This window comes from Melopsittacus undulatus, chromosome 6 (assembly GCF_012275295.1).
Source record: "Melopsittacus undulatus isolate bMelUnd1 chromosome 6, bMelUnd1.mat.Z, whole genome shotgun sequence".
In the NCBI taxonomy this organism is placed as follows: domain Eukaryota; kingdom Metazoa; phylum Chordata; class Aves; order Psittaciformes; family Psittaculidae; genus Melopsittacus; species Melopsittacus undulatus.
The window spans coordinates 84,886,929-84,914,768 of record NC_047532.1 but is presented as its reverse complement, the minus strand read 5'-3'; the positions used below and the strand labels follow the sequence as shown (position 1 = coordinate 84,914,768).

General features: G+C 38.9%; 1 protein-coding gene across 2 annotated transcripts in view; it reads left to right on the top strand.

Annotated features, from left to right (window-relative positions):
* The first annotated feature begins 772 nt into the window (after window positions 1-772).
* Window positions 773-27,840, top strand: part of MTM1 (myotubularin 1) — a 39,131-nt gene continuing 12,063 nt past the window's right edge. For both annotated transcript variants that reach the window (XM_034063974.1, XM_034063973.1), the window contains exons 1-10: window positions 773-819; window positions 2,935-3,090; window positions 12,102-12,172; window positions 13,160-13,232; window positions 14,650-14,744; window positions 15,913-16,023; window positions 16,921-17,022; window positions 23,937-24,020; window positions 25,260-25,409; window positions 27,036-27,224. In XM_034063974.1, the coding sequence (XP_033919865.1) occupies window positions 12,110-12,172; window positions 13,160-13,232; window positions 14,650-14,744; window positions 15,913-16,023; window positions 16,921-17,022; window positions 23,937-24,020; window positions 25,260-25,409; window positions 27,036-27,224 (867 nt within the window). In that variant the 5' untranslated portion in view covers window positions 773-819; window positions 2,935-3,090; window positions 12,102-12,109. The remainder of the gene's footprint in view (window positions 820-2,934; window positions 3,091-12,101; window positions 12,173-13,159; window positions 13,233-14,649; window positions 14,745-15,912; window positions 16,024-16,920; window positions 17,023-23,936; window positions 24,021-25,259; window positions 25,410-27,035; window positions 27,225-27,840) is intronic.

Sequence of the window (27,840 nt, the reverse complement as noted above, 5' to 3'; positions counted from 1 at the left end):
CCATACCCTGCAATACAAAAGAACAAGACCAGGCTCAAAAATAGAGACACCGCCTAAATATCACACATATAACTTTAATAATGTATGCCCTTACAAGTCCAATAGCTACCCCATGAATCATCAGCGGGTGACTCAAAGCACGTTTCTTCACTCACATCATTATCTGGTGCCTGACCATGCAGGTGTGGGACCCACAGGGCGGTTGTGGCTATGTGCAGCAGAAGTCACACAGAACAGTCGGAGATGTGCTCCTAGCATCTTTGTGACCCCTCTGGACTTGCCCCCACAGGCCCATGTCCTTCTTGTGTTTGGGGCCTCAGATCTGGATGAGGTGTCTCATGAATGCAGAGCAGGGAGCAGAATCACCCCCTTGACCTCCTGGTCATGCTCCTTTTAGAATCCTAGATTCACCTAGGTTGGAAAGGGCCTTTAGGATCATAAGTCCAACCATTACCCCAGGACTGCCAATTCCACCACTAAACCATGTCACTGAGGGCCTCATCTGCACAGTTGTTGACCACTTCCAGGGATGGTGACTCCACTTCCCTGGGCAGCCTCTTCCAGCGCTTGACACTGGAACACCATTCCAATGTCTTCTGGTGAAGACATTGTTCCCAATACCCAATCCAAGCCTGCCCTGCTGCAGCCCGAAGCCATCACCTCCCATCCCACCGCTTATTCCTTGCCCACCCTGCGCTCGGGCCCACCGGACTACAACTCCCGGCATGCACCGGGGCAGCGCCCCGCGGGGCGGGGCAGGCGCCGGCTGGTCACGTGAGCCCGTGAGGTGGGCCCGAGTGGGGTGTGCTCGGCGTCGCGGTGAGTGTCCGTGGGGCCCGGTTGAACGGCGGAGCTGCCCTGCTCTCGGCCCCGCTCCCTGGACAGGTACCGGGGTCTTCCCCCTGCCCTTCCTCCTGCCCTTCCTCCTGCCCTTCCCCGCCCCTGGGATCCGCTCCTCCCGGCCCCGCTGCCGGTGTGAACGGGCGGGGACTGCTGCGGCCCGGGCCTTTCCTCCGGCCCAGCCCCTCTCCCTCACGACCCCAGCCGCTTGCCTGTTCGCCTCCTGGGGTGCTGGAAGCTGTTGTGGGGGTATCTCCTTGCCGTCCCGAGAGCTTTGGGGACCCATGGGCCATGGGGCACCTGTGCCTGGGAACTCGGGGACAGGGACTCGGACTGAGACTGGAAGGGTGGTAGGATAGAGACTGGGCGGCCCGGAGTTTGTTGCTGTTCCTGACTCGCACCCTGACGTGCTGAATCGGTCTGAAACAAGCTGTTGCTGAAGTGCGTAGCCTGGCGTCATTGCTTCAATAGCGAATTCAAGTTTGCTATTGAAGTTGAACTCTTGGTTTTTACTTTTCCCTAAAAAGACGTTCTCTCCTGTTACGTTATAATATTCCGAATGCTCATTATTCCCTTTCAGGCTTTTAAGTCGCTGCAGTATTCATCTCTTGAGTGGCCTGAATTTTTGTTCTGAAGCATGTGACGTTTTTCAGTGTTCACGGCTAAAAAACTGAAACCTTCTATTTCAGAGCAAACATTTTTAGTTTATTTAAAACAAGAGGTGACTCCTGAAGATGCTAGATGGTTTCTGCCTGCTGTCTTTGTGCTATGGCAGTCAAACCCCATAATTCATACTTGGAGTGATTGATGGTTTGGGGTTTTTATTTTTGTTGGTTGGCTGTTTTTTGTGTTTTTATTCTCCAGGTGTATTTTGTGTAATTAAGAGCATAAGAATTGTGTTAGCTATACTCTTTTCATGGAAACCCCTATTTTTCTTGGTACTATTGAAAGCAAATTCAGTTTTCAAGTTGTGTAGATGCTGAGTAATTTGCAATTGGCCTGTAAACTGACTTGTCACAGCAGGTATTAATCAAAACTATGTTTAAAAAGCCCATGGCTTTGCTGTTTTGGGGCATTATTGTGCTTATTGCTTGCTAGTAGTCATATATTTTTTTATGGTCAACCGATTCTAAAGGGCAAATGTCTCATGAGACAGGATTGGCACTGGGCAAAACCATGACCTCTGTCTTGCTACAGTTTTCTATTTAAGATTAATTTGTGACTTAGGTGGTTACAAAAGTTAGGCTGTACAGTTATTAACAAAGCTGGTAAGTGCAGTGAGCATTAGCACACAACATACAACTTTTGGGGCTGTATGCAGCTGCACTGTGTGGCAAACATCACAAGAGATGTGACACAGAAGTGTGTTCAGTAAAACGTGGGATTTTCCCTTTTTGCACTGTTTATCATCCTATGCTTGGTTAGAAGGAAACTTTCAAAAGATGCACTTGCTGAAGAGATGGGCCTGTGGCATCATTGAGGCTGAGCAAAGTCTAGTGTTAATGTTTTCCTGAGCTGTAGAGTTAGTGTTAACTAACAATAGTTAATTTAGAATGCAAGACTAATTTAATGGGAAGTAACTGTAAATCTTTAATATCCTATGTGTTCTTTTAAAGGAGACAATTTGTGTAAGAACGCGAATTAGGTAAAAGTAAGTTTTGTTTCATGGTCTGTTCCTTCTGACTTTGCCGAGTTACATAGCAGCTTTCATGTGAAAGTCATTCCTGCATGTATTCTGGGAGAAGAAACAAATAAATGGCAGTATTCTTTGGGAAGGGGTGAGAGAGGAAATACTTAACTGTGTGCAGAAAGATGCCTAAATATGTATGGGGAACAGAAGTATGGTTAAAAGTCTGCATACAATTCACACATTAGAAACATTTAAAGCTTTAGAAGAGAAAGTTCAGTCCCAACTACTTGATGCCAAACCTCCTGACAAAAGATAAAACATAAAAAGAACTTGTACTATTTTTTTCCTGCAGAATGTTTTTAGTAGCAACTATTCTGGGGTTTGCTTCCATTCTAAAAAGTAATTTTGATTGAAGTATTCTGGCAGTGCTAACAACATCTTTTTACCTGTTCCATTCCTGTCAGGGGCCAGCTACAGCACAGAAGTCAAATGCTGTTTGAAAGCTGAAGAAATGAGTATGCTGTTGTCCCCTCATCTCACATTGAACTGGGTGTCTCTGTATTTTCTACAACTGAAATGACTTATTAAACCTGGAGGTTTCTGAGCAAGCGAAAACAGAAGTAAGTGTTTTAAAGTAGACTGGGTTATGCTTTTGTGTATGATAGGGTGTTTGTGTCAACAAAAATCTAGGTGATTGGTGCACAACCTCTTTGCTGGATTGTTTGTTATAATGGATGGAAAGGCTGTGTGCTGGAGATGGTGTGACCCATTAATGCATAACATACGCAGGCAGCTATGAAATGCAGAAGTATCATACTTTCTGTGCTCAGCAAGCTACCTGCTTGTTGCTTGAAAGGGAGTGCACCCAAAAGTATGGTACTGCCCCATGAATGATTTAGGCAGGATACTCCCAATCTCCCCTTTCTTAGGGACTGAAGCAAAGAATGGTTTGTGGATGATTTCATCATAGTCACAGAATCATGGAATGGTTTGGGTTGGAAAGGACTTTAAAGATCATCTAGTTCCAACCCATTGTTTTAAACAGAGACAATCTCATAATGGTACTTTCTTAATAGTATTACATGTATTCAGAAAAGCAAATCATGTAGTGAAAGAAGGAACTAAACGCAGCAGATGAAAGAGAATGAGTCTGATGCGCTGGTTTTACATGTTCTCAAAGGGAAGTTGGAGGAAAGCCCAAGCAGGGGATGTAATCTTAACTGTTAGTATCATTTTTTTAATACAGTATGTCATTATATAACATAAAATTTCCATTTTGCTTGTGGAATCATCAGTTAAATCTTTAGCAATAGAACTACAATGGCCTAAGGGGATATCTTTCAAGAAGAATGAGAAAAAGCAACTGAAAGCTTTCTTAATAGAAAACTTTGAAGCTGTATTTACTATCCCATAGGCTTTCCTGTCAACTGCATCAGCTTTTGACAATGTGGGAGGTATGTATTCCCTGCAGGGAATGCAATGTAGAGAAAATAGACTGGGTGGGTTTAGAAAGCCATGGATCAAACTTCAGGCATAGGTTTCCTACAGATGTAATGCTGATTCTAGAGGTAATGTGACAAATGGTTCTAAAACAACTCCACTTGCTTCTGTCATGCTACCTAGCATAGCTAAATTTAACAGCTACTTGCTATACATGGCTATGTGTATAGAGAGAAAGCTACTTCTTTCTTTAAGCCACTTGTGACTGAATTTTCACTTCAGAATTTGGCAACCAGATATTAAGAAAAAGTCAGGGAAAAAAGATAATCATGGCAAGAGAAAGCTATTATGCATAGAATAATACAGAAGCAATAAGTTTGTAAAAGTGGACAGAAATAATTGTTGCCATAAATTACAAGGAATAGACTTCTGACAATTGCTCGAAAACAGGCCTTAGCAAATAATTATATTTATTGTTGCTGAAGTAGGTGCTGCTTTTTCTTGTTACTGTGATATAAAGCATGAGAACCATCTAACAGGTCCATCAATAGATAAATTGCTCAATGTCCATGATGGCATGTGTACTACTATATCATTGCTCTCTCACAAAGAGCTTGTAATTCTCTTAAAAGAAAGCTTGCCAGGATAAAAGCCAGGGATATCACCCTAAGCTACATTCTCAATATAATTTGAGAGGAGGAAGCAAGTGAGCTGATAATTAGAAAAAGTAATGTTACAAACTTATGTTGAGTCTTGTTGGAAGTGGTGATTTTCTTTGAAAATAAGGTGGGAGTCAGATTCCAAGAGGAGACAGTAAAAAGAAAACCCATCCCACCTTCAAACAGAGACAGCTGAAATATCAGGGCAGAACTGAAGTGGGTTGGGTTTTTTACTCCTTCCAGCTTTTTTTTTGTTAAGAAACATATACACAGCAGTGCACAGCATCTAGTGCACTGAGAAAATATTTGCCAAGCTTTTCACAAAGCTACTTGTTGCCACTTGTAGAACTTCATTGTCAGGGTAGTATTTTTTGTTAGTGCAAGGTCTTCCTTCTAATGTCTTCAAAACTGCCTGGTACTGTAAGCCTGTAAAATAGGAATGGGCAGGCAACTGGTCCACTTCTGATTTGTTTGTTGAATTAGCAGCCACTTGACTGTTGTGAACTTTTGTTTGTTTGCACTAGTTCATACTGAGTCCTCTAGGGATGATGGCTTGCCTTTTCAAATACAGGGCACATTAGGGAACAAGAGAATGCTTTGCCTGGGAGAGGAGCCTTTCTGATTCTTCGCAAACAAATTCAGCAGTGGGTATGGAGTTGTACAGCTTGCAGAGAGTTGGCAACTCGAGGGATTCCAGAGTGCTTTCTTCTAAAAGACAGGAAGCTGGGTTGAGAATTGGAGCTAGGGAAACAAGCAGCTCCAGATTGCAGCTTTTTGAGAAGGGATATTTCTTTTGTATGATCCAGGGTTTTTTTTTATAATGCATTACTGATGAATTTGATTAACTGACTTAGAAACTCCAGTGCAGAAAGGCAAATATTAATATACTTTCTACCTGCACATTATCCCATCGATGCTATACTGCTGGCATGCTTTCTCTGTTCTAGCTATGGCTTGAATTGAGAAGCCTTTTGAAGATACTTGAAAACTTATACGGTTTTTCTGGAAAATGTACACTTTGTAAGAACATGTGAATGGGGAATGTCATTTAGACATTAAGGGAGAAGACCCACCAGTCTCATATCAGTAGAATAATGAGTATCACTTGAGGAAAGGTAAGGGCTGCAGACTCCATTATTAAGAGGTTGCAGGTGGAAGGAATTCACACCTTGTAAGTGTCTGTGATGGTAAATTAAAAATAGGAGATTCCATGATCACTGCTTCATGTCGACTCCACTCTGGAATATGTACAGGTAGAAGTTTATGACTTGAATGTGTGAAGGTGGTTTGTTGGTGTACATCATAGTTGATACATTTAACTGTGATGCCTGAATTGCCATAACTCTGAGCCTGGTTTTAATGCCAGTACTGTGTTACTTTTAAATGGTAAAATCTGTTTTTCAGTTAAGTAATCTAAATGTATGAGGTCGGAGAGCATGGGTGAAATCATAATAATGATAGAGAACTGGAGGACCTATTCTATGAAGACAGGCTGAGAGAGCTGGGCTTGCTCAGCCTGGAAAAGAGAAGACTCTGGGGAGACCTTAGAGCAGCTTCTACTACCTAAAGGGGGCCTATAAGAATGCTGGAGAGGGACTTTTTACAAGGGTATGTAGTGATGGGACAAGGGGGAATGGCTTTAAATTGAAAAGAGGGTAGTCTTAGATGAGGTGCAGGGAAGTAGTTCTTACCTGTTAGGGTGGTGACGCACTGGCACAGGTTGCCCAGAGAAGCTGTGACTGCCTGGCAGTGTTCAAGACCGAGCTGGATGGAGCTTGGAGCAACCTGTTCTAGTGGAAGGTGTCCCTGCCCATTGCAGGGGGTTGAAACTGGATGAACTTTAAGGTTCTTTCCAACCCAAACCACTCTGTGATTCCATGATATGGTAATTCTAAAATTTTATTACCCTTTAATGAGATGAGTTGCTACTTTTGGCTTCATTAGATTAAATGCTCATTTACTAGTGTTAAAGTTGCTGATGCTTATGTCAGTGACTCTCTGATATGATAACTTGGATGCTGTTGCTGAATTGACCCCTGGGGACTTCTGTTTTTCCATGTTTTTTTAAGGATTTATGTTCCTTTATGCTTAATATGTGGAGTGAAATGCTTTCCCCTCCCCTTTCGCTCCCTTCATGGTTGCTTTAGCTTAATTTTGCTACTTAAAAATTCCTAGAGCCTTGCCCTGTTCTGTATGTTATTTCTGAAACCCAGTATATTCTGTGTTATCTCTTCTATGCAGTCATGGTGCTGACAGATGTGGTTTTGTTTTTAGGACCTTGTATTTTATGCTTTTATTTTATTAGGGGAAACACAAGGCAGCATATTCATACTGTCTCTGTAGGTTGTTACTCTACCCAATAAAACCCTACAATCTTTGTATGACACCAGCATATCTTGTCATTAGAAACCTGCTGTTTCATTTCTTGCATCTCTGTTTAAATGAAGGTGCCAGAAGCTTTTCTGTGTCCCCACAGTAACCTACCCTTACCTTACAAGCACAGCAAACAGTTGTTTACTAAAATGATACTGGTTTTCTTCCCTTTGAAAGAATTCCTTATTTGGCATCAGGTCTAATGATGAAAATAATACAATTTTCTAATTTAGACTGGCAGATGCCTTGCAGATCTTGAATGAGAGCACTCATCGCTTTCAAGTTTCATATAATTGCCCAATTGTAGCTCTTTTTGGAAGCCTTCTAGTTGTTTTCTGAATTACTATGATAGCAAATGGAGAGGTTTAGTAGATTTTGTACCTGTATTTTTAGGAGAGGCCTTGGAGATGCGCAGACTTCTTTCATTCTTGCACACATCATTTTCTGGAGCAGGTTTATTAGAAGTTTGGCTTTATCCTGTGTCATGGTTATTGATGTGTGACAGAAATTGGAATGCTTCTAGAAAATGTTCTAACTTTTTGTTGCTCATTTTTACTTGATTGATAAATATGATACTTGTAAAAGCATCCAGTTTCCCTTATATTTGCTTAGATATATTTACATACCCACACAATAACTGTTTCAACATATGTCACTAATGTTTTTTCATCATGTTTGCCTCTTAGTATATTCTATGTCTTCTCTGTGTGGTAATTTAATTTCCTCAATGTTTCCAGATTAACAGGGAACATTATTGACTATAGAAAGTTTAAAACTTCATTTTAGGTTAAGTGTTGTCAAAATTGTTGTTGCTCCAAATGATTGATATAGGTACAAATTTGAAAGTGGATTTATGCAAAGTTTTAATCCAGTGACAGAGAGTCAATAATATTAAATATCTGGAAAGTGGTGCTCAGAATTTACTTGATGCTGTTTACTTGATCTCAAATGTTTGTGATAGTAATCCTTTGGCAGGTGCAGATTCCATTGTGTTTGGGAACAAACTAGTTCTTTATATATGTAAAGATTTTAGGTTGACACACACATGGCTTAGTTGTATAACAGTTACAAATTATTTGGTGTGATTCTGGTGTGAAGGACCAGCAAAATGTCAAATTAGCTTTAATTTGTTTCTGGATCATAAACAATGAGAATTAGTTTCACCAGGATGTTATCAGTCTAAACATGGCTTATAAGAGTCTAGGTGGTCTTTCCAAGCGGCACTGCACATGTTCTCTGATCTGTTGGCAGTGAAGAACCTTAAGAGTAGCCTGTCACTTCAGGTTTCTTAACCCTCAAAAGCTTATTTACATGTTTTAAAGTTTGTTTAGATTTTCTGGGTCGGTATGTGCTTGTGTTATTTGTAAAGAACAGATTGGACCCTTGAATTCTTAATACCTGACCTTCAGTGCCTACCCTTTCAAATGTGATTGTGCCTCCATTCCCATGAAACCTAGGAAGCACAAGTATAAATATAATATTTAATGAAAATACAGATCCCAAATAGTTTGTTATTGTAGGATCATTGGAGCCTACATTTCTTGGTAGTGTTACTATATTAAGTCCTGGTAACTTTAGCAAAGTTTTGTTTATTAGTTCAAGTTAAATCCAGTAAAATGGCTTTGTCTCCTTGCTATTATGTGCTCGGGGAAGAATGCTCACTGTTTGTAACTTCAGAACATCAGAAACAAAGTTGTCTGCTTTGTTTTCAATTTGCAGAGTAATTGTGCTTCTGTTCAGCTGCTGACAAGCATGAGGTTTGCATGGTTTTCAGTTGTTGTATAGAAGTGCATATGGGTGATACTGGGAAATAAAAAGTGTTTGCAGTGGAAAACTACTCACCAGATTTTTTCCCTGTGTGGAAGGACTGCTGTGGCTCTGTGATAATGAGAAAGTTGTAGCTATTTTAAGACTACGGTGGAGTGTGGTTTTGAATTGTTCATGGCAATATTACTTTGGGAGATTGCCAGAAGCTGCTGCTGCAGTTTGACAGAGAAAAATATTCTAAAAGGAAATATTTCATGTTAGTTTAAAATGGTTTTGAAATCTTGTTTCCTCTTTTGATACAGAGGAGCCCACTTCTTTAAGGGTGTGTTCTCATTTGGTCAGTAATTTTAAATGAGAGCTTGATTTTCTCTGTTGCTTGCAGATCATAGAAGCATAGAGTAATGCACGTAGGGTGAGACTTCAGAAGGTCTCCCCTTGCTCAAAGCTTTATTGGGTCTTAAAAAATCTAAGGGTGGAATCTGCAACCTCCCTGGGTCTATTTTCACTGCCTCAGAGTGCAAAAAGTGGTTGGAGGGGGATTTCATTTAGTTTTTCCTTAAGCCAAGCTGGAATCTAGCTTGTTTCAGTTGCTGTTGTGTGTTGTCCTCTCATCACTCACCACTTTGAGGACTCTGGCTCTGTCTTCTAGGTAACCACCTTAAAAGTACTGGTGAGAAGCTGTGGGTCCCACTGATGCTGTCTGTTCTTTAGGCTGAGTAACTTCCAGCTCCCTCAGCCTCTCATTATAGGGCAGGTGCTCCAGGTTCTGCTCCTCTTGGTGAGCTTGCTGTCTAGTGGGTGTTCTGTAATGCAGAGTTTAATTACATGACCATAGCTTATTCAGAGAAATCAGGGAAATGTGGGAGGTTATAAATGTGCTTATTTGTATTTGGGTTTTTCATGGGTGATTTAAATTCAAAGCAAAATGGAGGTAGCACAAAAAAACCCCACTAACATAGCAATGTGACTGGCATTAATTTTAGTGAAAATATTTTATGGATTTAAAGGAAAACCATCTGACAGATAACACCTTCAATACATATTTATTAAACTTAATTAGCTCTAAATAAGCCTGATTTGTGTTAGGGAAGTGTTGGAAATGAAAGAGTAGGTGGTTGTAATTCTACAATGAAATACTCTAGAAATTGAAGTAGATGAGTAAATTCATTCTCACTGTCAAGTATGTTTAAAGAAATCAGCCTCATGGGGAATTGAGGGAATGTTACACAAAGTAGATTTCCATACACAAACACACACATGAGGGTCTGCTATAAGAGCTGCCAGGCATCTTGATGTCTGAAATGGCCTGGTGGGGTGACAGCATGGAGGAGAGGTGAGCACTTTCCTGCTGTGCTCTCAGGTTCTACAAAGAGCCATTTTTCTGAGCTTCTGAAAGGGTCTCTGCTTATGAGGTTGGGAAGAGTTACAGTGAGTTGTAGTCAGGAATCAGATGATTATTTCAGGATCTTAACTCACTTTGTGTGCTACAGCTCAGCCAAACCTTAGGGAATGTGCAGTAAGGGAAGAAATAGCTTAGAAAGCAAAGAAAACTTCTAAGACACTTCCATGCCGTTCCCTGTGTGAGCAGCAGAAGTACACTGTGATTGGAAGTAGTATTGAAAGGCATAAGGAATATCCAAACAAGCTTTTGTTCCCCTGAGCTTAGGCAATGGGATGGCGCAAGGTGGGCACCCAGTATCCCTGTGGGTTTGCGTGACCTCTGATGCAGCTCGTCTCTCTGTGGCTTTGCTGATGGAGTAGCTGCGGTTGCAAGATCAATACCTAGAGTGTGCCTGTCCCTACTGTGGTCAGTGTTTCATTTGGCAGTGCAGGTCTATTTAGGGGTGCCACATCTTTTGAAGAAGTCACTCTTCTAAGGCTTGTTTATGCTCACATGACTCTCTTGGTTGGTGCAACCTTAACTTACATTTATGTGAGCTGAAATGAAAACCGCTTTCTATGCTGATATAGAAAAACTGGGGCTGCTGTGCTTTTCACTTTGTCCCATCTGGTATTTCTCACCTAAAGTATGAACAAAAACCATATGGAAAACATTTTGAAACAAGCTTCTCAGTAAATATACTTTTAACCTTTATAAGTCCCTCATTATTAGAAAACTTCTTTGAATTAAAGAAAGTAATCTGAACAAATACTGGATGTTCACAAGTTAACAGCAATGTAAAAAATGTTAAAGCTGCCTTAAGCTTAATAGTATGTGAGGTGCTGCAAGGAAGAAAAACGCTCTCTGAAGATTAGAAGCTTTATTGTCAAAACTCAGGTCATGGTTTTCCAGCTTCTTCACACAAGCACATTCCTGTGTTTTTAGTGTAGCTTCAAAGCATTTGTGATCTGGCAGTTTGTGTTGCTGTTGCTTGTCTGGGGCTGCTGCAGTGTCACTGCGAGCTCACTGTTCTGCAGGAGCACGGGCTGATTTGTCACGGTGCAGAGAGCTTGGTGCAAGCTTACCAGTGTTGAGAGGGGAGTGAAAGTGCTTAATTAAGGCTACAATGTTTCATTTAGGGAATACAAACAAAGGTGGTGTGGTATGTAATCACCTCTTCCCCCCCCCAAACAAACAGTGAGAACTCAAAGTTGTACTTACTTGTACGATGTCACAGTGGTGTGTGACTAGTTAGAAGGAAGTACAATCAATGTGCCACAAAGTTACTGTTCGCAGTAACTTTCACAGTGTCTGTTATAGCGATCCCCTGTGAAATGTCAGGAAATGATTGAGATGATGAATCCTGTATCATGTGATTCTGTCTTTAATCAGTAGCATTTAAAATAGAAATAAAAGCCTTTTCCTTTATCGGAAGGAAACCTCAGGGCTGTTCAGACGAGGAGGGCGGACACTCCCCCTTCTGGTGTGCTGGCTGCAGTTTCAGTTTAGGAAATGGGATTGTTTTTAAATGTAAAAGTACTGTGGAGCGTTTTTCCTTCTATGTACTGATGTACTTGCGATTTCAAGTGCTGTGCCATAATTTTACAGTTTGTTCCTGTTTTCCTAAATGAAAAGTCTTAATACAAATACTCCAAGTAGGATGCATTTCATGATGTGTATCCTGTTGCTTAAAACAAATGCTAATGTCTCTTGACTGAACTAATAATAGTATTCAAACAACGGAATTCCAAAGTACTGCTGGAGTTGAAATAGACTTTGTGATAAGAACCAATCCCAGAGCTAGTAATGGATTTCTTGGTAGATTTGGATGCTTTTAAATAGTGACCTTCAGTTCCAAGGCATTGTGTAGTTTTTAAAATCAAGAGCAACTTGCAGAATGTTCCTGAAGGTTCTTGATGTCTACCTGTGGACCCCCAGAGTCTAAAATCTCTCCTGGGAATGGAACATAGTCCAGGTGGAAGTTTGTCTCCAATTTGTGTTTTCTCATCAGATACCAGTATGGCCTCGTCATCAACACCTAAATATAATTCAAACTCCTTGGAGAATTCCTCAAGTAAAAGGGTGAGTGGAGCTTTTTTCATGTGTTTTATGTCAAAGGTCCCAGAGATCATTATCTTCCATATTTTGGTAGAAAAATGAATATTTGAATTTCTACTTTCTTGAATGTATGCATGTATTTATATTACTAAGATTCTAATGCAGTTAACTGAGTTGATTTAAAACTTTTCATAGTGGTTGTATGAAATACTCTATCACATTATGAGCACCTCCTTAAAATCAGTTCTAATTTACTCTTATCTTTGCTTTCTACACTGAAATATTCTGTGGCATTCTTGAAAGTTTTGGTGCTTTGATGCTGTAGAAAGACTGTCTAGTGCAGTTTGTAAGAAACACCTCCTTATGTTTGCCTGGCTTGTTATAATAATGTCCATCTGTAGTGGGAAATACATTAAAGCGTTCTAAGTCACATTCCTTTCTGCTTTTGATGCTGTTTGGCTGAAGAAAGTGTAACCTGTGTGCAAGAAAATGGAAATGAAGGTTTTATTTAGCTTTTTAAACATTGCTTCAAAAACAAAGATTATTTTCCTGTTAATCATTCTTGAAAACTACTGAACGTGGGAAAGTCACCAGTGAGTAGAGTGTGTGTAATGGTTGTGAATATGCTGCTTACATGATTTCAGTTGATTTGTTCTTCCAGGCCCAGTGTACCTGGAAAATCAAATGCAAAAAAGATTTCAGAGAACTTTCAGTATAGAAATTTAATTCTAGTTTAATATAAATACAATTAACTATTCTTCTAAAAGGAGAAAGGCTAAAACATTCTTATGGTTCAGAGCTGTTCAACCTTCAAATATTTAACAGTTGCAGTTTAGGATAGTGGGGTGTATTCGTGGTATAGTTCAGTCCATCAGTTTCTACTGTGGAAGACCCTGTTTTTCCATGCAGAAATTACCTCTAAGATATTGTTTGGTGGTGGTTGTTTTTAAATCTGGAACTTAAGGGGACTGTAAATAAATGCGATATGCTGTTGTACTTCTCTTTCTTTAGACTCTAAAAGATGGAACTAACTTTGAACAAAATGAAGAAATACCTCGTCTGCCAGGAGAGACTAGAGTTACAGGTATGAAGCTGTATAGCTGCCTAGTGCAGTGTGTGTTCAGGAGTCTGGCATATACATATCTTATGTATAGTGTATATGTATCTTACTGGATTGTTTCATAATTTGGACTTCTTTGGGCTGGGTGTGGGTGTAAGTCTTGCTAAAGTGGCATGCATATTTTTTTTAGTTAATTGTGGCATGGACTTTTTATTAGTAATTACAAATAACTTTTTAAGTCTGAAATCTTTGTTTGCAGACATGGTAGATCCTCTGATACAAAGAAATGGCAAGTCAAGATGTGTCATAACTGTACAGACCAGGTAGCACACCTCTAGTAATGAGAGCCACTCCAAGCTTTCCAAAGTCAAGAGAATTCTACCCACTATATATCAGCATCTTGTGTAGTGAACCTTGGCCCAAACTGACTACCTTAAGCAGAGTCTTATGCATTTGTTAGCCTTTACATATAGTAATGTTGTAGCATAAGGAGGATTGTGTACAGTGGTTCTTTACATGATGGAAGCTCTTCCTGGGATAGAGTCTTCCACTGATGGTCTGTTTAATTTGTGAAGCTTCTCCTTCCCCCCTTCCCAGGATTTGTTAGGTGGGTTTGTAAACAAGATTGGCTGAAGTGAAACAAAAGTGGTGATGCAGAGGAAGCAGTTATATTATTAATGAGGAAAGTTGTGGGGAAGGCACAAGGGAGAGCACGTGGGACTAAGATGAATGCTTGATATGAACCTTATGAAAACTGTGCTTTGGGGCAGCATGCTGGAAAGAGCATGCTTGTTGTGGAAGGCAGATAAAAGGATTGGGCTAAAGAAATGAGTGGATAGGGAGAAACAGGTGGTTTGTAGTGCTTCTCTTAAGTTTAATGGCTTTGCTTCAGTTAAAGCTTCCTTTTTTGAGTAGCATGTGTTAGTACTCATTTTGTTACTGCCCTTGCTGAAACAGTGCTGATGGCCCTCCTGTATTTGATTGCCTCAAATTGAAATATAATGTTTCTCTTCAGGATGGTGAGTTCCCTGAACACTTTAAAGCTGGAACTACTACTTTAATGCAGAATTGGTTACAGAGCACTGAAAGATATAATGGTATCAAAGAATGTATTTGTTCTGTGATAGTGAATAGGTTGGTTTAGTAATCACAGAGAGGACTTAAATCTACTCCCTGTGTGTCCTGCTCTCTCCCACATGGTGCTGAGAAGAACACAAACGTAAATAGGGAAGGCTGCTGGAATGTGCTGATTTAATTTGGACAAGTGTAATATATGAAACTTTCACATTTTAATTCAGGTGCCTGAATTCAGATTTACTGCTTTCTAAATTCATCTGAGTACAGCTCTCTTTTTATTTTACTGCTACTTAACTAATGCTGTCCTTAGCTCCAATTTTTTTCTTCTTTTTGCAATCTCTAAGAAATACTGCATTTCTTACAGACAAGGAAGTTATTTATATGTGTCCATTTAATGGCCCCGTGAAAGGACGAGTGTACATCACAAATTACAGGCTGTACCTAAGAAGTGTGGAAAATGTGAGTAATATGCCACAATTACTTCCGTGGGATGAATTGGCTTTAACCCCCTTCCCTTCACCACCGCTGCCCTTGATGTATTTTGTGACCAGTTCATTTGTTTTAGTTTTGGCACACACATGCTTGTGGAATTGCATGGGAGGCTTTTTACTTGAAGTGGTCTGTAATGTTTGTAATAACCATATCTTAACTGGGTAATGACTAAATAGTAATTGCCTTTGTGCCACTGTGAAATCCATATAAAAATTGAAGTTCTTTAAAGGTAAATGTGTTGTAAAAATATGGGGTTTGCCTGGTAAAATTGCAGTTTAATCACACTGAACTGATACCTTTATCTTTTGCCTATTGGAGCTTTTTTGATAGCTGTTCCCTTCACACTTACTCTGTGATAGATCAAGGGCAGCAACTAATGATGTGCAATAGCTCTTGAAATGCTTATCAGTAAACCAAGGTTTTGATTGTCCTTCCTGTTGGAAAAGAAATAGTTTGATTGGTAGAACCTCACATGGGTGCTGTGAGTAGTAGTGTGTTTGATAAGCAGAGACATGAAAGAATACAATGTGCTTGTTACCTGTTTCATAATTAATTTTTCTTAAATAAGGTATTAGGACTATTGAACTGAGGTCTTTCCAGTTGCAGCTAACTCTACTAGTAATAACTTTTTCATTTTGTTCTACTTTATTCTGCATATTGATCATAGAATCATAGAACAGTCAGGATTGGAAAGGACCTCAAGATCATCTAGTTCCAACCCCCCTGCCATGGGCAGGGACACCTCACACTAAACCATATCAGTCAAGGCTTCATCCAACCTGGTCTTGAACACTGCCAGGTATGGAGCATTCACAGCTCCCTGGGCAACCTGAGCAAGTGGAGGCATTCAGAAGTACGTAGCAAGATACATATTTCAGAGTTTTGCCACCTTTGTTTCCTGCATACTGTATTAGGCATGAAGTCTTTTTGTTGAGTGTTTAATTGGATGATGTTCAGATTGTGAAGTGACTGTACAGACTTCGTAACATGTTGGCTGGGGAGACTCAAATCAAACGCAGAAATGCACTTTTGTGTCCTATATGTATTTAATGTCTGCTTTCTATTCTCGAATGTGTAGGAGCAGTTTGCTTTACTCATCAGATTAATCTTTTCCTTACTTGAACTTTCCTTGCAGGATCCAGTTGTGGTGTTGAATGTTCCATTGGGTGTCATTTCAAGGATTGAAAAAATGGGAGGGGCTTCCAGCAGAGGAGAGAACTCTTATGGATTGGATATAACCTGTAAAGTAAGACTTTCCAATAATTCAGTAGGAAATGCTGGTTCTCACTGCTTAACTATTTATAGCAATTAAAATACAAGTTCCCGACAGCTAAATTTAAAGAGGTCTTTGGAGCTGAAGAGGGAAATACCTATTGTGTAAAGGGCTGTCCTCTGTGTGAGAGGGATTGGACTTCCTTTCTGAATCACTAACTGATGACAGGTTTTGCACAGCAGAAGTGTTGTAGGGCTTTATTCCTGCGTTGCTTCATTATTTCATTTGTTCTGTAAGTAATTTTGTTATAATCCTATGATCTTTTTGAAGAACACCTCTGATGGGGGCTTTGTAAGGTGTAAAGGCAGCGAAAAGCCAAGGAGCTCTCTGCTTCCATAGTAATGCAAAAAAATTATGTCACCATGCAAAAATACAGTCACTGGGGAGTTCCCAGTGGATAATTTGGGATTCTTTGACTCATTAATGGAGTATGTGTACACATTTGATTTGAGTTTTTTTTTAGTTAATGCACAGATTGCTTATTTTTGACATTAGTGATGAGAAAATAGCTGGGGACGATGTAGTCTAGACAGATAATTGGCAAATTTTCATTTTGAAAACATAGAATAATTCCCATCCTGCAAATATTCAATAGCTCAGGAGACTTTTTAGTGAATCAGATACAGTAATTTTTGATGGCTTTGTGACAAAGCAGTGTTTGCATCGCAGAGTGTGGTACTACTTCATTTGTAGAAGTCTTACGCTCTATTTTATTTTATGGGATAAGAAATAAAGCTGAACACTCACAATGGCTTGAGGTGTGTTGCAAGCAGATTCTAAATCATGCTTAGTGAATAATATAGCATTTGTATGTCAGATAAAAATATCTTGCTGCTTTTGTTCACTTAGAAGATAATGCCTTTGTTTTAGGACATGAGAAATTTACGGTTTGCATTAAAACAAGAAGGGCACAGTAGAAGAGATATATTTGAAGTCCTCACAAAACATGCTTTTCCCCAGTCACATAACTTGGTAAGTTACATCATTTATACTATTGAGTTGTTTTAATGCAGGGCTCTTGCCAAGTAACTGTTTGACCCACTAATGGACATTATGGTTACTTAAAAAGCATAACCACGAAATCTGCGTAAACTAAAGAGTTAATGTTTTTATTTTGTACATTTACAACACTTAGATTTACATATGTGTAAAATCGTGTTATATGCTACATGTCAGGTAAACTATTGAATGCTTATGATCCAGATTTATTTCAGGTTAAAAAAGGATCTAACAGAAGGAGTTGAATGACAATGATAACTAACCATTATCTTCTGTTTCTATGCCAAAATCTGTGTATTGTGCTTGGTGTGGATAATTTTGTCAGCTCTTCATTCTTCATTTTGTCTTTTGTAAAATTCAGTTTATGCTTTTATAGGGATGGTTTCATTTAGAATAATTGAGTAACTGTTCACAAAATGTTAGAGGGTTCTGCTATGATTCTTTAAGAGCTTTGTTCAGAGAACTGTTGAGTCTGAGGCTGCAGCAAGAATCTTACTTCCTTCTCTGAAGATACCTGTCAATCAGTGGGCTATACTCTATACACATTTAATTCTTTAAAATCTTTTTTGCAGGAAATCATCATTTTATATGCAAACAATCTGGAATAAAAGCATAAGGAAAATGAAATGCTTTTGGTTATAACATTTTGTAGTGTTAATGGATAGGTCTCAAGAAATGAAACAATTCTACTTTTGAGTAGGTGTGAGGAATTCTACAACAGGCTTCCTTGTGTGTACAAGAAGCAAATACACCACTAACTACTGCTGGCTTTTTTTGCCTCTTGCAATATGAGAGAATGATTGAAAGTGTAACAGGATATATGGACTTTGAAAGGATGATGGAAAAGAGAAAACTATACGTAGAAAAATTATAGGGAAGTTTGTGTCAAGACAGTCTTCTGTTGCAAGTAGGGCTGTAGATAAGGGTATCCCAGGCATGGTCAAGCCTAGTCTTGAATTTTTCCTGTGAGTTAGGTTCTGTCATGTCTCCGGATAGTCTCATCCCATATTTGGTCTCATGGTGAAGAATTCTGGTTTTCCTTACACTGAGGACCAGTATGGATCTGCATGTAGTGCATATGGACAAATTAAGTTGTAACTGACTTAGAAAAGTCCCTTGTGGGTTGGTTTGGGGTTTTTTTTATGGTGTACAATCCAACTACAGGGCTTGAATAACCTGGTAATGACATGTGGACTTGTATGAGGCTTTGTCACCTCAGCCCTGGTGTTCCTGTCTAGCAATGGTTGTGAGTAATGTGTGGAGTAGTGTGCTTCCTGCTTTGTTGTTGCACCTGTTGAGCATATTACAACTCATCATTACATGGCCTGGCCCATTCTGGATGTAACTTGCCAATAGGAGTTAAGTTGAATAAAGAAATGCTCAGTCAAGGCAGAGGTAATTTTGCCTTCAGATTCAGCAAAGCACAAAACTGGTGAAGATAGTGACAACATGAAGAATGGCTGTACTTTATCTTGGCTATGTTTGGAGGAGGGTATAACCATTAGAAATTGGGAGTACTTCGGAGTGAAATAAAGTAAGCCTATGCTGTATTGTGAAGTTGCACCTTCCCTGATATTTGTAATGTCACAAAGTGAATAAACACTTAACTTTAAAATGAGCTAAGCAAGTGTATGATATTTTTGGTGTGTTTTCACCATACTGCAGCAAGCAGTTTAAATTGATCCTGCCAAAGGTGTGTGTTTTTGCCTGGTTGTTCATCCCTGCCTTGGCTTTCCTTGCATGAGTTTGAGGCTCTATGATGAACCAGATAGGGGATTAAAGGGACTAAAGCTAAACAAAGTAAAAAAACCCCAAAACAACCAACCAAACAAAAAGCTTTACCCTGCATTGTTTCCTGTCTTGTCAGCCCAGTGTGAGGATGGAGTTGAGGCATCTGTGGCTGGTTGTGAATGAAGAGTAATGAGGGGACTGCATCTTTCAGTGGCTGGTTTAGAACAAGGTTTCACTGTCTTAATGTGACAGTACGTCTGGGCTGCGCATGCCTGCCTTTTCCTTTGAATGTGTAGTGGAACTATGTATATCATTAGAGCGGATCCTAAGCAAGAGCTTTTAGAGAGGCCTCACTTCTGTTTTCTTCATGTTTTACTGTTCTTTGACAAATAGATGGTAAACGCAGCCCAAATTATTGATGAATGGTTTATTTTTTAAAGTTTGTTTGGGTTTTGTTTTTTATTGAAGCCAACAAAACCAAAGAAACCCCCACCAAATGTTTGTAGTGCCCCACAAAAAATGAGATATATTTAGTCTCTGTAGTTTAGCTTCTGCATAGCAGCTGCTTCATTTCCTGATCTTATCTTGAAACTACACATCATTTTTATAAGATTATTTGCCACCATCATACCTGTGTGATATATGCATTTATTTCTAACCATGAGAGCTCTGTGGGAATGCCAGTTTTGGTGAGACACACTGGTAGTCATGCTGTCTTCAACCTCTCCTGCTCCCAATGTAGGTAGTTACCTGATAATGTGTGAGAGTCAGATTATGCCTGTGTTGTCATTGGATCTATAAAGATAATCTTAGATGGCAGTGAAGTCTGGCATACATTCCTGTCCAATGGAGAACTTGATTTTGCAACAAGCATTTTGATCTGGGGCTTCATTCTGAATGACTTCTGTCAATCTCAGTGAAATAATGGTATAAAGTTACCATATTCACAAATGATCACAAGTTAATTATGTAAATACTATAATGGCTGATCTTAGCTTTCAGGCAAACAAGTGGCTGAGTTGCAGTAATGGCATATTAAAGACAAGGATAATGGTATCTTTAAACACACTGAGAAACTGACAGCCTTTTCTACTGAGTAAAAGCTTAGTGATTTATAATATATGAAAAGCATCAACCAGTAAGTTAGACATAGAAAAAACAATTTTCTTTGCATGCTTGTAAGACCTTGTCGTAGTTCTGCTGCTTTCTTCTTTTGTAATGCATAAGGGTTGAACAAGTATTTAATAAATTGTATATATGTTATATGCTGAAGTAGCATGTGTATTTATCTACTGTGATTCCATAAGTAGAGTAAATATGTAACCATTTGTAAATAGACTCCTTGCCAAACTGTGTTGTCAGATTGCAGCTGCTCTCTGCTTTATCTCACAGAACTACATTGTGTTGTGAGCAACCAGTGTATCGCATACTATTTTTCTGTGCAAAATGATAATGATAAATTGAAAGTCAAAGGCAAGTACTTAATCTGTAGGAAGACTGAAAAAGAGACTGTGTTTTGAAATTGCAGGTTAGCACCTGCATTGTCAAAATCACTGCAAGGAAGTAAACAGAATTATTTGCACAGTGAAGCATAAAAGGCAGCTCACCAAAAACATTGCAAGATTTAAAGCCTTTTTTTAAAGTGAAGCAGTAGCCTTCTGCTTTTAGACTATGGATCTACAATGAAAACCTTACTTCCATTCTATGCAAAGAGGGCATGAATACAGAGGAACCTGTATGCACAAAAAGCTATGCCATATATTTTTTACTAGGGTAGCACCTGAAATATTACCTCAAGTGATATGAGAACAGTATATTGTAAATGGCATAATTTCTTCCCGTAATTTTTCTGTTCTGCTTGCCTGCTGTGCTGTAGAATTGCATTCAGTTTATGTGCACTTTAAGAGGCAAGCTTCATAAGTGTTAAATCAGGACATACAGATACAAACATACTGTGCTTAATCCGTAAGCTTGGGTTATTTAGGGTTAAAGTGGAAATATGTGGGTTATTAGTGCAGATGTGAAGCTTACCTGAACTATAATAAATGCTTCTGGGATCTAAACATGTATTTATCACATTGACAAACCCAGTTATGATGAACAAATCTATTTGGTTTGCCATCAAAATAATAGAAATTCCAACAAATAAATGTTATTCAACAGAAATTATTTTACATTGCTCATATAACTTTTTTCATAAGAAAAATAATGTACAAATGTGTGCTAAATATGGTTTGTACTGACACAAGTAAGAAAATAAATTGTATCCAAGCATATATCTCATGTTTGCTAAAGTGTCAGTTTCTCAGTATTAAAATGGGGTTGCTCATTAAACTGCAGTTAAACTGTGGTTTGAAATTACAACTGTGAAAGGAGTATAAATGTATGTGGAGTTTTAAATGCACATTCAGCTACTCCGACTTCTTCTGTATCATGTTGGACTGCGTAGAAGGATACAAATTTTACTTGCATCTACCAAAGGCCCTTGGGGATGCTGGGGCAGGATTCAGATCTTTAATCTCTTCTGTACAATGAGTAAGGCTTCTAGTAGTAACCACACTAACTGTACAGTCTGTACCCAGTGGGCACATAGAACTGTGTGTAATTTGTTTGTTATAATTCAGTCAACTCTTGCAGGAGAGAAGTAATTTTTAGTCTTCAGGTTTTTATATACTGCTCACTTTTAACTACTGTTCTTGTTGGGGTATACTTGAAGAGCTTTCTATGAATTGCTTGTACAAAAATCTAAGTCCAAGTTTTGTTCCATATGCCTTTGCATTCATTGTAGTGTCCTGTTATTTGCTAGGTTGCAGATTTTTGCTGAGTTGATCATACTACCAATGTTGGGTTTGTTTTTTCCCTTGAGCAATATAGGAAGAATTTGAAGAATGAAGACATTCACTACCATGAATGTCAACAGAAGTGATGAAGCTTAATTGTGAGCTTTAATAGCTGTGGGTTGTATGGCTGAAAGCTTTGGCAGCAGATGTGGTAAAGCTGCCGTAGCAAAGTGAAACATGCTCTACATAGTAGGAAATTATTCTTTCAGAAAGAATTTTGTTATTCCCTCTTCATGTCTAGTGAATTTATCCCCGTTTTTTAGGAAGGTGAAAACACACTTTTCTGTCTGCATTCTTGTGGGCTATTTTGTGGGTTACATGAACAGCATACCCGCTGCTTGTTTCTTTCTAGTTTGGAGCAGCACCCTCTTTATCAGTAAAATCTCCTATGAAACTACAATGTAATAAACTCATATTGCTTTAACTGGGTAGTTTTTAAGTTCTCACATGGGATTTGCAGCAAGTGGCAACTTAAATAATATATTCCTACCTTTGAGACATCTTTTAAATGATCTGTTAGGATTCCTGTGTTCCTGTTTTCTACTGTTAGAAGATTTTCCTTAGTCTCTGATTCATTGGTGAATTCTTAGCATAGTTGCTCCTCAGAATATGGCAAATTCCTTTGAGGAGGAGCGGGTGGTTTTTGTGTGTAGCTGTTTATTCATAGTTCAGCAAATCACATCTACTGCTTTAGAGAGTGGTATTTCTCTTTTGCTGTATTCCTAGTTTGCAATGAAAACAACCTTTTTCAGGTTGGTGTTTTTTTAATTGAACTTTTGATACTTGCATGTACTTCTGATGGCTTATTCTTTTTTCTGATACAGTTTATGTCCACCTCTTTTCCTTTCTTGATCTCTCCATCCATCCCACTTGATAGTAGGGGTTTTTTAGGCAAAAGAATCAGTAATGCTTCCTTATGCTGAAGTCCTACTACTTTAAAAATGGTGAAGAGGTTCAGAAAACACAACTTGGGAATCATGGTTCACTTCTGCAAACTTGCCAGTGAATGTACTTGCTCTAAAATACTGATTTTAATTTAAAAACCCAGTTTCTAGAAACTAGTGGGATAAAGTATATTGTGTGAGCAGTGACATCCTGTTAAAATGCTTGTTGATCTGAAACACATGAGGGGGAAAACCCCTTCTTCTGGAGGGATTCAGTTTTGTGTTTCCATTAGAGCTGTTTACTGTTTAAAACCCATTGTACCATATTAGGCTAAACATAATTGCCTTGAGCCCCTAAAGTCTGCCTGCATAAGTTCTAAAGAAACCTCTGAGCATGTGGTGCACTTGGGAAGCATTGCCTTAACTCAGTAGATGTAACCATGGCACCTTAGAAACATGGTTATTGGGCATTTTCTTGCTTGTCAAGTTTTCTGCATTTCTGCTTAGCTCAGAAAATGATTGCCTTTGAAAATGATGTATATTTGGTATGTTAAGTTTTACCCTCCAGTTTCTTTTAATGTCTTTGAGCAGCTAGGAGACTTCCAGCTTTTTTGTTACAAATGAGCTGTGATGGACTCTGGAATGCTCTCTGCTCTGGCTGCTGTTGCTTAATTAGCTCAGGACAACACATTCTCTTCTGTGTTCTGTAACAACTTAGTTTCATGCTCTAGTTGGCATCTGAAGAATTTGTAAGGCACCAAAATCCATTTTCTCAATGAATGCGATTCTCAAAATAAACATTTCTGCTTTCATCACACACTGTAAAAGCAAACCAAGGAAGAACTGGGGTTAGTTAGGTAATAGAGCTCACTTGGAACTGGTTGAAAGCAGAAGGAAGCTAAAAGGTATGAGGAATTTCTTGGCATCCTGGGTGAGGATGCTGAGGCTTGAGAGTAAGCAATAAAGCAAGAGAAAAGTAGATAGTGTAACCTGTTAACATGTTTTTGTATCACTTTTGGTGGCAACTTTTTAATTTTTATGGAATTTTATGGTAAACTGGATTTCTCTTAGGAAGGATCAGTTGGGAAGGGAATGCAGAAAGAAGACTCCTTCCTAATGGCAGTGAATAGGAATTAAAGTATTTTTATGCTTTCAGTTTAGCATCTAATACTTTATGTAGTAATTGCAGATGTAGCTATTGTCACTTCTTGTGTCAACTGTTGTCACATTTTCATTATTTCGTTGCAGATCTGTATTGTTCTTGCTCTTTGCTTTACACTGTTACACATACCTGATTTAAATGGAGAGAACAGGGCTGGCAGGGAAGTGTTTTGTGGCAGGCATTAGGTTATACCTAATGATGATGACGAGCCCTCATATTTGCCACTTCCAGTCACAGCTTGGTGTAATAAGTTTCCTTTACATCCTACAGCTTTTCTTTGCATTTGTGAATGAAGAAAAGTTTTCTGAAAATGGATGGATGGTGTACAGGCCGATGTCTGAATACAGGAGACAGGTGAGTTACCGAAGTTGCTGTTTCTTGGTGCTTTCCCATCTGACAACTGACACAGAGGAATTATTGTTTGTACATTTCTCTTATGAGTTCCTTTATGGGGGGAGCTGAGAATGGGAGAAGATGGAAATACAACAAAGAAAACTAAAACACTGGAACCTTTAAAAAGAAAACAAATTAGAATGTCACAGGAAGGTAGTCCTTGCTCTTTGAAGGAAGTTATTGATACCTCTTACAATGTGCCACTGTTAAATGGGCAGGGGACAGGGAGAATGTGCCAAATATGTAACTACAGTGTCCTAAATATAGGTTTGATTTGGTCTGCCCCTTCCTGAAGTGAAGGGAGGGGAGCAGATTATTCTAGAAACAGCATTGCTTACAGAAGTTATCTATGTGGCTATCTATATTCTACCTTGCTCTTTAGGTGATTTCAGAAACATGTCAATGAAAGAGGATGATATATTTAATTTTAAAATGTCATTTAGATGACTTATTTTTGCTTTAAATATTACTTTTTCTTTTAAGCAAACAATAAGGACTACCTTAGATGTTGTTTTCCCTCCATAGTTTTCTGGTTTAACATTTAGATGTCTAAGATTCAAGAAAGATAAAATACAAACATCCACATGTGCATGAACCCCACTGTGCCTGTGTAGAGGAGTTATCAGTCTTTCTCAGTTTCCTGGCTCCTGTTTATGAAATGCCTTAGTGAGCAGACTGCAGCTAAAAGTTCTTGTTTCTCCATAAGTAAGCTACCCTGAATCTTACTTCTAACCTAAAGCTACTATCAGGCTACAGAGAAGAACGGCTGAGGTGAGACTTCTTCCCCCTGTCTTCTCAGAACCATAGTTTCTTTTCCGCAAAGGAAAATGGAAAGGCAGAGCTTTGAGGGAGGAGAGAAGGTGATTCTCTTTCCTCAATCCCACAGTTAAAGACATACTTCTGCTAGTTTTAATCACTGTTTTGAAACTTATTGCAAGAATAGATTTGTGTGTGTAATAAGAATAGAATTCAGTATGTAAGAGCATGAGAGTTATTTAAAGCTGTGAATCCATCAGCAATGAGCTGTTTTGTGTGGTTTTATAATCTTTTTTTCTTCTATTGTTTTGCAACAGTGCTATAGTTTAATTAAATTGGTAGGTTGTTGCCACCGTGTGGCCATAACGTCATGTAAAATTCAAGAGCAGAGTTATCATTTCTACAGCCAAAAGTACATTGAAAAAACTTTGTGTTATGTTTTAGGGGCTGCCTAATGATCGGTGGAGAGTAAGTTTCATTAATGAACATTACGGGCTGTGTGACACGTACCCATCACTCTTGGTAGTGCCATATAATGCAACAGATGATGATCTCAAGAAAGTGGCCGCCTTTAGGTCTCGAAATAGAATCCCGGTGAGTATTATGAGATGAAAGCTCCTTTGCAGTGTATCTAGTTATAAGTATGCATCCAAACAATATTTTGCTGAACACAACAGAGGATGCTTTTTTTGGACATGGTTACAGCAAAAGAGTTTTGATTGGCTGGTGGTTTTTGCTGTTTGAAGCCAGTGTCTTGGCCAAGCCAGAGTTCTGTTTTCCCCCTGCAACAATCACCCATTCCAACTTAGTTGGTTTTAACTTGACTTTTCTATGCTAGCATTGCAGATTCCCTTTTCTTAATGAAGTATGAGCCTCAGACTGCCATCTGTACTAGCTTATTGGATGCGTGTAAATTGTGATCGCAACTGTTTTCCTCCTGTAAGCAAACCACATGGCATTTAAATATAGTTCCAATGGTCAGTCCTAAAATAAGCTCTCATGCATAGTCTGTGGAGTGAATTTTTGGGCTTTTTAGGCCTTTAAACTGGGATGTGCAATTTAAGGTAAACCTATTTGATATTTTGGGTATATTTCTGCAACTAAAATTCTTTGAGGTGAGAGAATTTTTATGTATCGGCTCATTACAGCACTACAGAAAGTACTCATTTCTGTCATAATACAATCTGTTTTAACTAGTATCTCCATTTGGCAAACCCAGAAGAGGTGCTAGGTTCTCAGCCAGTATCAGAAAGCTGCCTTGAATCTCAGTTTCAAACAGATGCAAAACTTAATATAATACATATTAATTAGATATGGGATTCACTAGTCACTGACTAGTGAATCCCATAGAATAGGCTAGGCCTATAATTGTACATTTACTATATATGCACACATGTGTATGTATAATATAAAATGTATATAAAATATGTTTTATATATAGAGTGCATAAGTTCTTATAACTGGGCTGTGTGTTCTTGGTCATCTAAAAATTCATGACAGGGCTTTCGTGTGCCTGTACCAGTGAGAGTCATATACTTGGTAATAGTAATTTTATTCTTGTCAGGAAATAACCAGTCATGCTCACCCACCCACACACTGACAGGTCTCATGTCTGGGTATTTCCCTGGGCAGCTCACTACTACTTGCTTCTGGTAAGTGTCCCCTGGCTCACAAAACCAAGAAAGGCAGCATGTGCTTTGCTCCAGAGCCTCCTCTTTGTAAAGGGGACTGAGGAACAAAATGTGCTTAAAAGAGAAGGTTAAACATTCAGGATACTGCAGAAAGGTTCAGCTTTCCTTCTTTGTCTAAAAATAAGGCAAAGTTCTACAACAACTGGAACATCTTGGTCATAGTTTCTACAATGAGTTCATTCTTAATTGTTGATTAGTTTCAGCAGACATTGCTGTGTTTGTTTCCAGTTTGCTTTTCAGATTTATTTGTGTAGCCTAAAACTTGTAGGAAAATACTAAAATACACTGGATTACATAGGTTAATATAATTCCAGTAAGATTTAAATGTGCAAAAGAATGAACTCTTTTATTATTATTACATTTTATGAGCCTAAAGTGGAAGCAGTTGACATGTCTGGGGATTATCTTTTGAAGAAATAAAGTAATTGTCAATTTTCATGCTGTCTATTTTAAAGAATAAATTAGGCTTTAAAGTTATTAGAAGAAATACATTTTATTAAAAATTACTGTGGTTTTGGTATATGAATAGGTTCTGTCATGGATTCATCCAGAGACTCAAGCTGTTATAATGCGCTGCAGTCAACCCCTGGTTGGAATGAGTGGCAAGCGGAATAAAGATGATGAAAGATACCTTGATATCATCAGGGAGGCCAATGGGCAAATCTCAAAACTGACCATCTACGATGCTAGGCCCAATGTCAATGCTGTTGCAAACAAGGTAAACAGATGCTTAATAGTTGTATTTGTGAAGGAAGGTGGGGAGAAGACTGAGTTTGAAGTTTTCTGTGAGGAGGTTTTTGGGAACATTAGTAATATTAATATAGGTAAATTTACATAATCAAATATATATTTGCATAATCAAATACTACGGCTCAAGGCCATGAAAGACCTGGCAGCTCTGAGAATACCTCAGCACCTGAGGAAGGACATAGAGAGCACAGAATATACTATGCTACTATACAGAAATGTAGGTGATACTAATGGGGAAAGGCTATACTGTACTTCGGGTTATTGTCTGATGTGTAGCTGGTGGCATAATGGCTTATAAAGGCAAAATTTATGTATCACAATTCATGGCATGATGAGTTTTTGCTATCTGCAGGAAATGCTGTGATTTTGCAGCTCTCTGAGGCTGAGGGATCTGGGATTGTTTAGCTTGGAGAAAAAGAGGTTCGGGGAGACCTTATTGATCTCGACAACTAAGTGAAAGGAGGATGGAGTGAGAGGGGGTTTGATTGGTTCTTCCAAGTAACAAGTGATAGGACAAGAGGAAACTGCCAGGGGAGGTTTAGATTGGATATTAGGAAGGATTATCATGCATTGGAACAGGCTGT